Genomic DNA, 13735 nt, shown 5'->3' on the forward strand with positions numbered 1-13735 from the left:
AGAAATCGAGACTCATCAGACCAGGCAACATTTTTCCAGTCTTCAACTGTCCAATTTTGGTGAGCTCGTGCAAATTGTAGCCTCTTTTTCCTATTTGTAGTGGAGATGAGTGGTACCCGGTGGGGTCTTTTGCTGTTGTAGCCCATCCGCCTCAAGGTTGTGCGTGTTGTGGCTTCACAAATGCTTTGCTGCATACCTCGGTTGTAACGAGTGGTTAGTTCAGTCAAAGTTGCTCTTCTATCAGCTTGAATCAGTCGGCCCATTCTCCTCTGACCTCTAGCATCAACAAGGCATTTTCGCCCACACGACTGCCGCATACTGGATGTTTTTCCCTTTTCACACCATTCTTTGTAAACCCTAGAAATGGTTGTGCGTGAAAATCCCAGTAACTGAGCAGATTGTGAAATACTCAGACCGGCCTGTCTGGCACCAACAACCATACCACGCTCAAAATTGCTTAAATCGCCTTTCCTTCCCATTCTGACATTCAGTTTGGAGTTCAGGAGATTGTCTTGACCAGGACCACACCCCTAAATGCATTGAAGCAACTGCCATGTGATTGGTTGATTAGATAATTGCATTAATGAGAAATTGAACAGGTGTTCCTAATAATCCTTTAGGTGAGTGTATGTGTATGTATATATATATATATATATATATATATATATATATATGTATGTATGTGTGTATATGTATGTATGTATGTATAGCTTCTGCAAAAAGCCAGATATCCATCTATGTATGTATCTGTCTGTTGACTTGATTTTTTTTTTTAAACAGGAATGGGAAATGAAAAGTGGAACATAAGGATTACTTTTAATACCATGTGATTTCCCATGAAGAAAAAATGAAACAAATGAAGATCCATCGGACAGAAGAAAGGCTGTTAATATTACTAGGTGTATTTTATGGCACCAGTAATGTTTCTACATATCTGCACTTTGTGCTTTCCCATTTTAAAGTCTGTGGTTCATTTTTTCCGTGATGTAAATAACGAGTCATTCCTTTGAATTAAGTAAGAAATTCCAAAAAATGACATATCTTAAATTTTAATAACAGGAGTAAAATTGGGTGCGGGGTCAACAATTATTTATTTGTAAATGTTTTAATAAATGTTAGGTTTCCTTTATTATTTATATTGAGATATATTTAATGATTCAGTAAATTTGACTTCCCAAGGAACACATTTGTTCATAGACATTAATATAAACACTGTCGTAAAGAGTTTAAAAGTGACCGTCTCTTTATCAAATTTGAAAAGCTTCTATCCCATAATGACTGCATTTTTTACAGAACAGAGATTTGTGACACAATTATCTTAAAGCAGCCAAACAACAAAGTGGTAATAAGGTAAAATGATAGTGAGATTTTTTTTTAAATTTAAAAATGGCATCTTTTAGATTCTGGAAAATCATGGATCATCAGTTTCTGGCTGTGACCTCCAGCTCCGCTCTGTTATGCCAAGCAATGCCTTAAATATACACATTTCAGCCAGTATACAGTATGTCCTTGATATTTAGATGTGACTTCCAGTGCCACGTTCCTGACTTCTGCTCAGGTTCTTTTGCCATTGTCAGTATTGCATTGCCTCTGCATAACTTCTCAGTGCTCAGTTTATAGTAGGAGTAGTCAGAACTAGAACTGAAAAGCATTACGGATCAGCAATGGACGCAGTATTTGAACCTAAGCTGAACTTGTGTCCTAATGTGGCAGGTAAGAACAGTTACATTTTTTATATGATCTGTCAAAGCTGGAAAACTGTTTATTAGTTTTGTTCATACCTTCATATTCTGGCCCTGTCCTGTCCTTGAAGCACATCCCAGCAGTAGTGGACTTTGCATCTGTCCAGTGCAGTCATTCACATTTACAGTTGTTGGTAAAGCTAAACTGCTTGTCCTTGCATTGAGAGAGGAAACAGTTGTTCCTGATGATAAGACACGTAGATTTGGGGAGAACAAGCAGACTGCATTAATGTTGCTCTCAAGGTGTCATTTTAGCCCAAGACACTGACTACTGCTTTATTTTGCCTGTTATTAGTATGTGCTGACGTCAGTTCTTCCATCTTGTATCATTTAGGTTATCTGACAAAAGAGCCCTTATATTACTGATCTTCACTTTGGCACTGAGTGCCATGAGTTGTCAGTACAAATCAGAATGCCGGTCTGAATTTTGCAGCCATGTGGGAGCTTAAGAAGTACACTTGCATGGCTTTGTGTAAGTGAATTTAGCAGCAAGAAACCTGTTTTGTTGTTTGTCATATCCAGTTAGCCTGTAAGCCTGAGTGGACAGAGTCCACTATGGTTCATGTTCTCTTTTTTTTTTACTGCAGCAAGAGAGAATTCTATTTTTGGCTTTGCTGTAAGTACAGTTTTCACACAACTGCTCCCCACTTTGCGCAGTATGACACATGAGTGGCCCATTCTGTTTTTTCCAGTGCCTTTCTTCAAGACTCTCATCTGAACTGTTGGTGCAGCAGATTGAGTTGGCCTTGTCACTCCATGTTTGAGGCGTAAATCCCACTGATTAACAAAAAAGTTACTTTAAGTGCAATGAAAGTGTCACTTAATGGCAGGACAAGGCCGAAATGATCCCTTTTCTCTAAGGCCTCATGATTGAATCAGAAGTGAAATGTCATTCTATGCCAAAAGGTGAAGTGAGTTACCAATAAAGTAAAAACCAAATGAACTCTCAAAAGCAGAGTAGCTCTTATACTGTACTGAAGCAATAAAAACATTTTCCTTTTATAAACGTTTTATGTAAGATTCCAGGAGAATGATAAGAATAATATTTATAATGTTTGGTGTTTCCTGCCAAATGACTTCATTGTAGTCTAATTATTTCAGTTTGTTGTTTGACATGTTTTTGATGATAGTTTTCAAGATTTTCAATATGGATTACTTTATGGAGTTGTTATACTATAATAGGTCAGTAGTTTTTGAGCCTGCCATGTGGCCATTACACTTTTTTAAGAGCATATAAAAATAACTGTTGGCAATAACATGGAACATAAAACAATCAAAAGCAAAAAGTAAGTTGAATGCCTCAGCTCAAATGGTTCTGGACTGAAAAACTGAAGGCACTGGCTGAGGAAGGCCTGAAGTGCTTCACAGTCAGTCAAAGTTCTGTTTCAGGGGTGACTTCAGTGTAAAATGTGAAACAGTGTAAATAGCTGGAAACTGAAGCTTTTTTTTTTCTTTGCACCTTATTCCTGTTGTATTTCTTCTTTTATATGGAAAGACAGACACCAACTTGGTGGCAAGCATTTATGTGTGTAATGTTATCAATTAAAAAAGGAGAAAAGATGTGTGTTCTTCTTGATTGCACAGACTCTGCACTGAATATGTTAGAAGAAAGAAAACGAGCCCCACCTAGTGGATGTATAAGCGTTACACCATTATCTGTCTGAGCATTCACTCAATAGCAAACGAAGTCCAGAATATCTGATTTTGTACTATCCACTGTATAAACGCCAAAGACTTTTATAAATAATATAGGTCTGCAAAATTACAATGTTTTAATTGTGAATAGTTAGTTTTATTTGTATCCATTACATTTATAAAAAAAAAAATAATTGGAACGTTTCCATCATGTCACGTTGACATAAAATATTGAATAGAAATTTAATTAAAATTTAGCATGAAAATATTTAGCCAATCTAACATTTTAAGCATATATGTAAAGAAAAAACAATACATATAAATTGACTCGCATGTAACTTCTCTAGTTTTCATCACTTCTTATTTTTCTGATCCAAAACTTTGTTTGGTGGCCCATCCATTGTAGACTTTCTGGTGCATTCCAATGAATCATCCAGCAGCAGTCTGCCATCATACTGACATTCCCTTGTCCCTGGTGTCTTCTTTCCATGTCCTTGGTATCTTGATGGAATCTTTCACCCTCCTTTTCACTCACCACTCCAAGATTTTCAGGGAAAAATTCCAAATGTGATTTCAAAAAGGGAACATTGAGAATCATGACATAGCTCAGTTTCCTAAATTTAACTAATCAGTTTTTTTTTTTTTTTACAGTTTCTTTATGATTTTCATCTTTATTGTTATCTAAAAACTTTGGCAAAAAAGCTCTCAGCCTCAGACTTTAGCCTCAGACAGACCCAGAAACTTCAGGCTTTGACAGGCAGCTTCATTAAACCAAGCCTAACATGAAGGGGTCACAGGAGCACTTTATCTGGACCCACCAAGCTACTGTAGGTCTGCTAATGTTATGTAGCCTGGCCCACTCACTGAGATAGCCTGGGAAGTTTGCATCCCTGACTGCTGAGCCATTAAGACACACACAACTTTCATGTTCCCACATTTGAACCAATGGTGCTCATTGTAGTTACATTTTCTCAAAGATTTTCAAACTCCTCTTATATATCTTTCAAATGCACTAAATGAGCAACAAGTATTGATGCATATTTATAACGAAGAAAAACTCCCGTATAGCAGCTTCAATACGTCTGCGTAATGCTTCACTGTGAGTTTGGCAGCCAAGTCTGAAGTTTTCCTTCTTTTTAGATATTGTGGTATGTGTTCAGACCATAGTGTGTCTGTATATATACTTTATATTTATTTGTCTGTTTATTTATTTAAAAAGCTTTGGTAACACCTTACATTAAGTGTCCATAATTACACTGTAACTACTATGTAATTACCTGTATAAGTACAGTGTAACTATGAGTTATTATTCCATACGTACTGTGTAATACAAAGTAACATTATAGTTAAAAAAAACAATTTGCAAAGGTGTGTTCACCATTTAAAACAGATCTTGAAATCTCATCAAAAACCTATTCAGTTATCACTGCAATTCACCATTACAATTGCCCAGATCATGGAACATCTGTTACACAGTTGTAGTTACATACCCTGATGTTTTTATTACATTTTCAAAGTCCAGATGCAATGTAACTATGTAATTACACTTATTTTTGAATCAGTGATAAATTGTTACATTGTAATTATATAAACTGTGGAACAGCAATGACAACTGAGTAATTAACTATAATGTTACTTTGTATTACACAATAAGTATGGAGTAATAACTCATAGTTACACTGTACTTATACATGTAATTACATAGTAGTTACAGTGTAATTATGGACACTTGATGTAAAGTGTTACAAAATCTTCTGTAAAAAGACAAAATTCCTCCCAAGGACAAATAAAATTCTACCTGTTGTAATGGATGACACAGACAGACTGCTTTTCCAATGAGGATGAACCCCATTTTGTCCACCCTAAATGAGGGGCTGGCAAAACTTGCCAGTGTTGATGAATCAGAATTCCTGGAAGTTCCTTACCTGGCCAGGGTGCTACAATAATGGAAGGTCCTGAGGAGGTAACCTTTCCAAAGTACATACTCCCCTGATACACTGGATGGCAGCATTCCTGTACTGCTGGTTCTTTCTATCAGCCTTCAGGGTGTGCTGGGGATTGTAGTTTCATGCGACTGCCCTGTGGGGTTCCATTGGTGCCACAAGGGGGAGCTGCAGGGATGGATGGTTCCTACTTTTACAAGTGCTTCTTTCTAGGATTGTCCTGACAGCAGAAGCATTTCCAGATCCAGCTTAAAAGGAGTCTGCTGTCTCACCTCAGGAAACTGGAATTGGGAGGTGGAAGACAATGCTTTCTGGGAGGAAGAAGAGTAGGACAAAGGTCGAGGAAGAGTTTACATTCATTTTGTGGGTCGTGCAAACATAACAAAAAGACTCGCAAAGATACTTTTGTATAATAAAAAAAAATCTGTTTGAACCTGTGACTGTAGTTATGTCAATTATTGGGAGTTTGGGGTGCTGCTACACCCCTTATGGGTCCCTCTATCTAGCTATCTATCTATGCAAGTTTCTGAAGTAGACCTGTCATATCAGTGCAGTAAAGCAAGGATACATCATCTTAAAATATGCTGCAAACTCTTCTGTATTTTGTTACCAAGAGAAAGTTGTGTCTGGAGGTATAAAGTTTTTATCTTGTGTTCGAACCCCAGAGCTCTGCAGCACCATAGTAAAAGGCTTAGATCATTAAGTTCACTGAGTGACTGTCTGTGGTTCATTGCTGGAATGTGTTGGGACAAATTCTTCATTGTCCCCTGAAGTTCTTTCTCCCTCTGAGTGAGTGACTACTCAATCAAAACTGCCGGGTGGAGTATGGATTGGTACATGTGGTACAGGACTTAGTGGTGATGGTAAATAAAGCAATTTCTTTCAGATTCATTTTGTTACATCCTTGGAATTTTGCAGGAGTTTAAATACTTGGGATCAGCAGTACAGAGTAATGGGGAGTGTGGATGAGAGGTGAAAAAGAGAGTGCAGGAAGGATGGAATGGGTGGAGAAGAGTGTCAAGAGTAATTTGTGACAGACGGGTATCAGCAAGAGTGAAAGGGAAGGTCTACAGGACAGTAGTGAGACCGGCTATGTTATATGGGTTGGAGACGGTGGCACTGACCAGAAAGCAGGAGACAGAGCTGGAGGTGGCAGAGTTAAAGATGCTAGATTTGCATTGGGTGTGACGAAGATGGATAGGATTAGAAATGAGTACATTAGAGGGTCAGCTTAAGTTGGACGGTTGGTAGACAAAGTCAGAGAGGTGAGATTGCGTTGGTTTTTACATGTACAGAGGAGCGATGCTGGGTATATTGGGGGAAGGATGCTAAGGATAGAACTGCCAGGCAAGGGAAAAAGAGGAAGGCCTAAGAGAAGGTTTATGAATGTGGTGAGAGAGGACATGCAGGTGATGGGTGTGACAGAACAAGATGCAGAGGACAGAAAGATATGGAAGAAGATGATCTGCTGTGGCAACCCCTAATAAAAGAAGAAGAAATAATGATTGTCACAATCCTACAATCCTGCCGCTGCCCTACCTTTTTTCCAATGTCTTACTTCCTCATTCTTAAATATAGCAGACACTATGTCCAAGTTTCATTTTAAAGTAGGCATAATAAGTTGGTTTTTTTTTTCTCTTCATTTTCCATTCCATTCTTAACCTCTCATGAACCTTGACAGACAAGACTAGAGAGTTGTGCTTTAAGTAAATCCTGCAATTAAATGGGTAGTTTGGGCCATAGGGTTGTTACTATAGCCACACATTCTCTTTCCACTTGAGTCCGACATTACCACAGACCTCCTTTAAATGACACTGACTATAAGCTGTCCTAACCTTAACAAGGACCTGGTTAACCAGGAAGATGTCTTTAGGGAGCTCAATGCCCAGATCTGAGTGTAGACCTCAAACAGAACCCACTCTCTATGTAGGGCACCATGTCTGCTCTGTTTCTATGCTGGAATAACAGAGTTTAGCTCTGGAGGAATAAGCTATCTCCTCTTCTTTTCTGTCCCTTACTTGTAAAAGCATGGCACCAATCCCTATGCTTCAGTTTGACTCTCTTCCAAGTCAGATGGAACAAAAGGGCTGCCATGATAGCAAACTTTGTGAAACTATTCCTCCACACCTACGCCAACAGCTGACACCATTAGTCCCAAGGAAAAGAGCCAAATCTGTGCGAGTCTACATTTTGTGATGTTAAGTGAAAGTCAGCCCTGTCTGGAACATCTGAAAAGATGGAATTGATGTCCTAGATGCATCAATATACTGACCAGGAGATGGCAATGATGTCTTCAGTTTATATGTGCAATTCATGTGTGCCCCATTAACCAAATTGTCTTCTGCCTACTCCTCTGCAGATAACCAGACAGTAAGTTCAGAAGTAAGCCCAGGTACAATTTAGCAGGTGTAGCCCAGGCCGATGTAGAAGGCTCTAGGATTCCATCCTGTAACATTTCATCCAGCCACTCCTTAGTGACACTGATGTCTCCGTTGGATCATGGACCATCTGACCAAAAGAAAGCAGTTGTGAGGCTGACTGACTGGGTGTCAGAAATGGTGGTATACTGTTATGTCTCCCTTCCAGTTCACCTGCTACACAACAGACTTCCAGCACAATACCACTGTTCGCCATCTACAAACGTTTTCAGATGACTCACCCATCATAGGCTGCATCAGTAATGGAGATGACTCTGATGACTACGTATTGTGGGGCAGGGACAACAACCTGCAACTCCAGATCATCAAGAAAAAAAGAACTGGTGGTGGATTTCCAACGTGCCAAGTAGCCTCTGAGACCAGTTACCATTCAGGGGGAGGATGTGGAAGTGATGCATAGCTACAGTTACCGGGGTGGGGGGGTCCATATAAACAACAAACTGGACGGGTCTGACAACACAGTGGTGCTGTACAAGAAGGGCCAGAGTAGACTGTACCTGCTAAGGGGACTCGGGTCTTTTGCTGTGTGCTGCAAACTGCTGGAAATGTTCTACCAGTCCATAGTACCCAGTGAGGTGTTCTATGCTGTGGTCTCTTGGGGAAGCAACCTGAGCACAAAAGAAGCACAATGCCTGAACAAACTTATCGTGAAAGTCTGCTCCATCACAGGGTGAACCCTGGACATGCTGGAAGCTGTTTGGATAAGAAGATGAAGGCAACATTGGATGCCATCATGAAAAAGCCCCTCTATGAGATGCTTTTAGCCACAGGCTCATTCCACTACTGTGTGCTATGAAGCGCCACTGGGGGTCTCTTCTGCCCACTGCTATATTCAATGCTTCCTCCTTGCATCCCAAAGTAAGTGATGCTATTCTTTTAAGTTCATTTTGCAGTTTCTGTACAATATCTGTGTATTTATGTATTTGCCTTCCTATTAATTGATTGTGTTATTTGTACTGTGAGGCTGTATTCTTGTTTTTTGTGCATCTAAACTCTCCCTTGGGATTAATAGAAGTTTATCCAGTCTAATCTAATTGTCAGTGTGTCCCTGATACGGTGTGCAGTACTCACCTTCTTTGAGACTCCCATTATTGTGTCACAGCCAAAGACATTTCCAATGACAGCTCGCTGGTGATTACTAGCATGTGGAACTCGCATCAATCATCATAAATAGACACACCCATCTTACCTGTGCACAACACCAACAGAGAATGACAAGTTTCACAGCCATCCATGCAACAATAACCCACCTTTAGCACTATCAAGTCTTTGAAGCTAACAGTGAAGGTCAGGGTCTTGGATTAGACGTCCGTGGATTTGGATTTGTAAAGGTGTATCTGTCTGATTTCAAACACAGTAGCACTCCAGGGCCCCATTAATGATTTCTGTATCCCTACATGAGATTGCTGCTATGCATGACGTCAAATCATTACCGAATTTGTGAAATACACAATGGTAGTAGGTCTGAATTCCAAAAAAGATGAGACAGTTTTTAGGGAAATGATAGAACGTCACAAAACAACAAAGGAGCAGATTGGTTAGTTCAGTTGACATTAATGAGATGGCTGTGATTAACTTAACATCTACAGATACGACAGTCAAGAGCATGCAGACAAGATGTTGCACCGTCTATTATGGACAACTACAAGTCCCTGTAGCAATTGCTTAAAATCGTCTATTTCATCACCAAGCTCCAAAGCCACGAATCCAAAATCCTTTTCATAAGGTGTATTTTCGATTTTCAGACCTCCCATTGTGTATTCAATCCTAACATTTTTATTTCCTATTTGTAGTACTTTACATTTACTGACATTAAACTTCATGCACCACAAATCTGCCCAAGCCTGTATGCTGTCCAAGTCCTTCTTTAATGATTTAATGGATTTCTGATTATATGCCAATCCACCTATCTTGGTATCATCTGCAAACTTTTAGTTTCCCTTTACTATTCCTGATGCACTTCACCTCCTCATTGAGTGTTAAATACTGAAAGAATCTCTTCAGGTTGTCTTTCGCCTTATCCACTATATTCCTCCCCAATATCCTTCTTACTGGTTGCCTTCATGTTCTCATACACCCAACGAATCATAATGGAGTTATTAGCCTTATTTGCCTTATACAGTTGTGCTTGAAAGTTTGTGAACCCTTTAGAATTTTCTGTATTTCTGCATAAATATGACCTAAAACATCATCAGATTTTCACTCAAGTCTTAAAAGTAGATAAAGAGAAACCAGTTAAACAAATCAGAGAAAAATATTATACTTGGTCATTTATTTATTAAGGAAAATGATTGAATATTACATATTTGTGAGTGGCAAAAGTATGTGAACCTCTAGGATTAGCAGTTAGTTTGAAGGTTAAATTAGAGTCGGGTGTTTTCAATCAATGGGATGGCAATCAGGTGCGAGTGGGCACCCTGTGTTATTTAAAGAACAGGGATCTATCAAAGTCTGCTCTTCACAACACATGTTGGTGGAAATGTATCATGGCATGAACAAAGGAGATTTCTGAGGATCTCAGAAAAAGAATTGTTGCTGCTCATCAGGCTGGAAAAGGTTACAAAACCATCTCTAAAGAGTTTGGACTCCACCAATCCACAGTCAGGCAGATTGTGTACAACTGGAGGAAGTTCAAGACCATTGTTATCCTCCCCAGGAGTGGTCAACCAACAAAGATCACTCCAAGAGCAAGGCGTGTAATAGTCGGAGAGGTCACAAAGGACCCCAGGGTAACTTCTAAGCAACTGAAGGCCTCTCTCACATTGACTAATGTTCATGAGTCCACCGTCAGGAGAACACTGAACAACAATGGTGTGCATGGCAGGGTTGCAAGGAGAAAGCCACTGCTCTCCAAAAAAACATTGCTGCTCGTCTGCAGTTTGCTAAAGATCACGTGGACAAACCAGAAGGCTATTGGAAGAATGTTTTGTGGATGGACGAGACCAAAATAGAACTTTTTGGTTTAAATGAAAAGCGTTATGTTTGGAGAAAGGAAAACATTGCATTCCAGCATAAGAACTCTATCCCATCTGTGAAACATGGTGGTGGTAGTATTATGGTTTGGGCCTGTTTTGCTGCATCTGGGCCAGGACGGCTTGCCTTCATTGATGGAACAATGAATTCTGAATTATATCAGAGAATTCTAAAGAAAAATGTCAGGACATCTGTCCATGAACTGAATCTCAAGAGAAGGTGGGAAATGCAGCAAGACAACGACCCTAAGCACACAAGTCGTTTTACCAAAGAATGGTTAAAGAAGAATAAAGTTAATGTTTTGGAATGGCCAAGTCAAAGTCCTGACCTTAATCCAACTGAAATCTTATGGAAGGACCTGAAGCGAGCAGTTCATGTGAGGAAACCCTCCAACATCCCAGAGTTGAAGCTGTTTTAGCCTCTACATCCGCACTCTTCCAAAACGCTGAGAATTCCATCCATCCATTATCCAACCTGCTATATCCTAACTACAGGGTCACGGGGGTCTGCAGGATCGCCAATGCACCTAACCTGCTTGTCTTTGGACGGTGGGAGGAAATCGGAGGAAACCCACGCAGAAACGGGGGGAACATGCAAACTCCATGCAGGGAGGACCTGGGAAGCCAACCCGGGTCTCCTAACTGTGAGGCTACCCACTGCGCCACTGGGCCACCCACACTGAGAATTGAATTATGTTATGATCACTTCTCCTAAGTGGTTCAATCACCTCTACACCTTCAATTCTATCCTAATACAAAATACTAAATCACCGATACAAACATACTATGTTAAAAAACGGTCACTGATTACTACTAAAAACTCTTGCTCTTGTGCTCCACTACTTGCAAGGTTGGCCCAGTTAACTTTAAACTAAATAGACATATTTAAAAGATAGAACTTTATTGGTCCCAAGAGATGATTATCAGAGTTCCATCATTCAACTAACACCACAATGCTTAGAAATCAAGTTGAGATGAGAAATCTGTAAATTGTAACCCAGAATCGCTAAACTCCACTTGTTCAAAGGTCAAATCTGTAGTCTTGGACAGAAGGCTACCGGGGCTGCACTGGAATTTGTAATCATGTCATTAGAACTGGGTGTTGTACCGTGTTAGCCATTATGAATGTAGAGAAAAGTCACGCCAAATGACCCCTTTTATTGGCTAACCAAAAAGATTACAATATGCAAGCTTTCGAGGCAACTCAGGGCCCTTCTTCAATTATAATCATGTCATTGTGATGGAAATCATGGTGCTTGTCAACCAGGCAAAGTCTTTTATCAGCCTATTATCTGCCAGCAGAGATTCGAAAATGGTGGCATAGAACGCTTAAAAATTGAACAGAAAAAAATGAAGATATTTTTTCAGGCCAGAAAATAAAATTAAAGCATGCACATGAAAAAACAGCTTTGGAGTTTAGCAATCAAGTCTTATAAGCTGAAGAAAGCTGGGCCAAAATGAGTTTTCCAATTCTTTACACCCTTCCTCTCATCTTCTGTTACTAGCATACAGAGACTGAACTGTGAGGCGTTCAGAACACCAGCCACTCCGTTGTCATTCCAGCCCTGATCAATTCTAAACCCACAAGGATCCCGTAATGAAGGTCCTAAATATGGGGAAACAGCTGTAATGGCTACAGCCCACAAAGTAAACTTGAAATGCGAAAGGGAGACATGGAGTGGTCATGTGTGATGGGTCAGATGGCAAACGTGAGTGTTGGTTGCTTGGTAGTCCCAGTAGGAAATTTCACATGACTGCCCCACAAACTGGTAGCTCCCAGTGGGACATTTTGCAGCTAATGGTTACAAAACATTTGGGACATCAACTTGGCATATAATCAGAAATCCATTATATCATTACAGAAGGACTTGAATAGCATACAGGCTTGGGCAGATTTGTGGCAGATGAAATTTAATGTCAGTTAATGTAAAGTATTACACATAGGAAGTAAAAATATTAGGTTTGAATACACAATGGGCGGTCGAAAAATCGAGAGTACACCTTATGAGAAGGATTTAGGAGTCATAGTGGACTCCAAGCTGTCAACTTCCCAACAGTGATCAGAAGCCATTAAGAAGGCTAACAGAATGTTAGGTTATATAGCACGATGTGTGGAGTACAAGTCCAAGGAGGTTATGCTCAACCTTTATAATGTACTGGTGAGGCCTCATCTTGAGTACTGTGTGCAGTTTTGGTCTCCAGGCTACAAAAAGGACATAGCAGCACTAGAAAAGGTCCAGAGAAGAGAGATTAGGCTGATTCCAGGTCTACAGGGCTTGAATTATGAGGAAAGATTAAAAGAGATGAGCCTTTACAGTTTAAGCAAAAGAAGATTAAGAGGTGACATGATTGAAGTGTTTAAAATTATGAAGGGGATTAGTACAGTGGATCGAGACAGTTTAAAATGAGTTCATCAAGAATACGGGGACACAGTTGGAAACTTGTTAAGGGTAAATTTCGCACAAACATTAGGAAGTTTTTCTTTACACAAAGAACGATAGACACTTGGAATAAGTTACCAAGTAGTGTGGTAGACAGTAAGACGTTAGGGACTTTCAAAACTCAACATGTTACTTAGGAGAAATTAAGAGAATAGAATTAGGGAGCTTTTGTTAAATGGCCCATTCTCATCAATATGGTCCTACCTTTATAATGTATTTGGAGCATTACAACACCTACTTAACATGTTTAGCTTGTGTGTTACTTTCATGACAAAAAGAATGACAGCTTATCTCATGTAGCAAATTAAGTTACCTTTGAGTTTCTTCCAATACCTGACTGGAAATTGATGTGAACACAACAAAATGGGGAGACGAGACTTCATTAGTGGTGCCCCTGCCACAAACGGTGTGATAGCCACACACTTTTCTTTGACTCAAATAAGCAAAGTATAAAAATAACTCTTGAGATATTAAGCAATCTGAAGTATGTGTGAATATCATCATCATCATCATCTGTAACAAAAATGGATTTTTGCTCATGGTAAGCAAGAACATGGAAGCAGA

At 39.6% G+C, this 13735-nt stretch overlaps 1 protein-coding gene across 5 annotated transcripts in view; it reads left to right on the forward strand.

Moving 5' to 3' along the window:
• afap1 (actin filament associated protein 1) overlaps window positions 1-3302 on the forward strand; it is a 246643-nt gene extending 243341 nt beyond the window's left edge. For all 5 annotated transcript variants that reach the window (XM_039751423.1, XM_039751424.1, XM_039751422.1 and 2 more), the window contains one exon: window positions 781-3302. In XM_039751423.1, coding sequence (XP_039607357.1) covers window positions 781-807 — 27 coding nt within the window. In that variant the 3' untranslated portion in view covers window positions 808-3302. The remainder of the gene's footprint in view (window positions 1-780) is intronic.
• The last annotated feature ends 10433 nt before the right edge of the window (window positions 3303-13735 follow it).

Source organism: Polypterus senegalus, chromosome 4 (assembly GCF_016835505.1).
Source record: "Polypterus senegalus isolate Bchr_013 chromosome 4, ASM1683550v1, whole genome shotgun sequence".
Lineage (NCBI taxonomy): Eukaryota > Metazoa > Chordata > Cladistia > Polypteriformes > Polypteridae > Polypterus > Polypterus senegalus.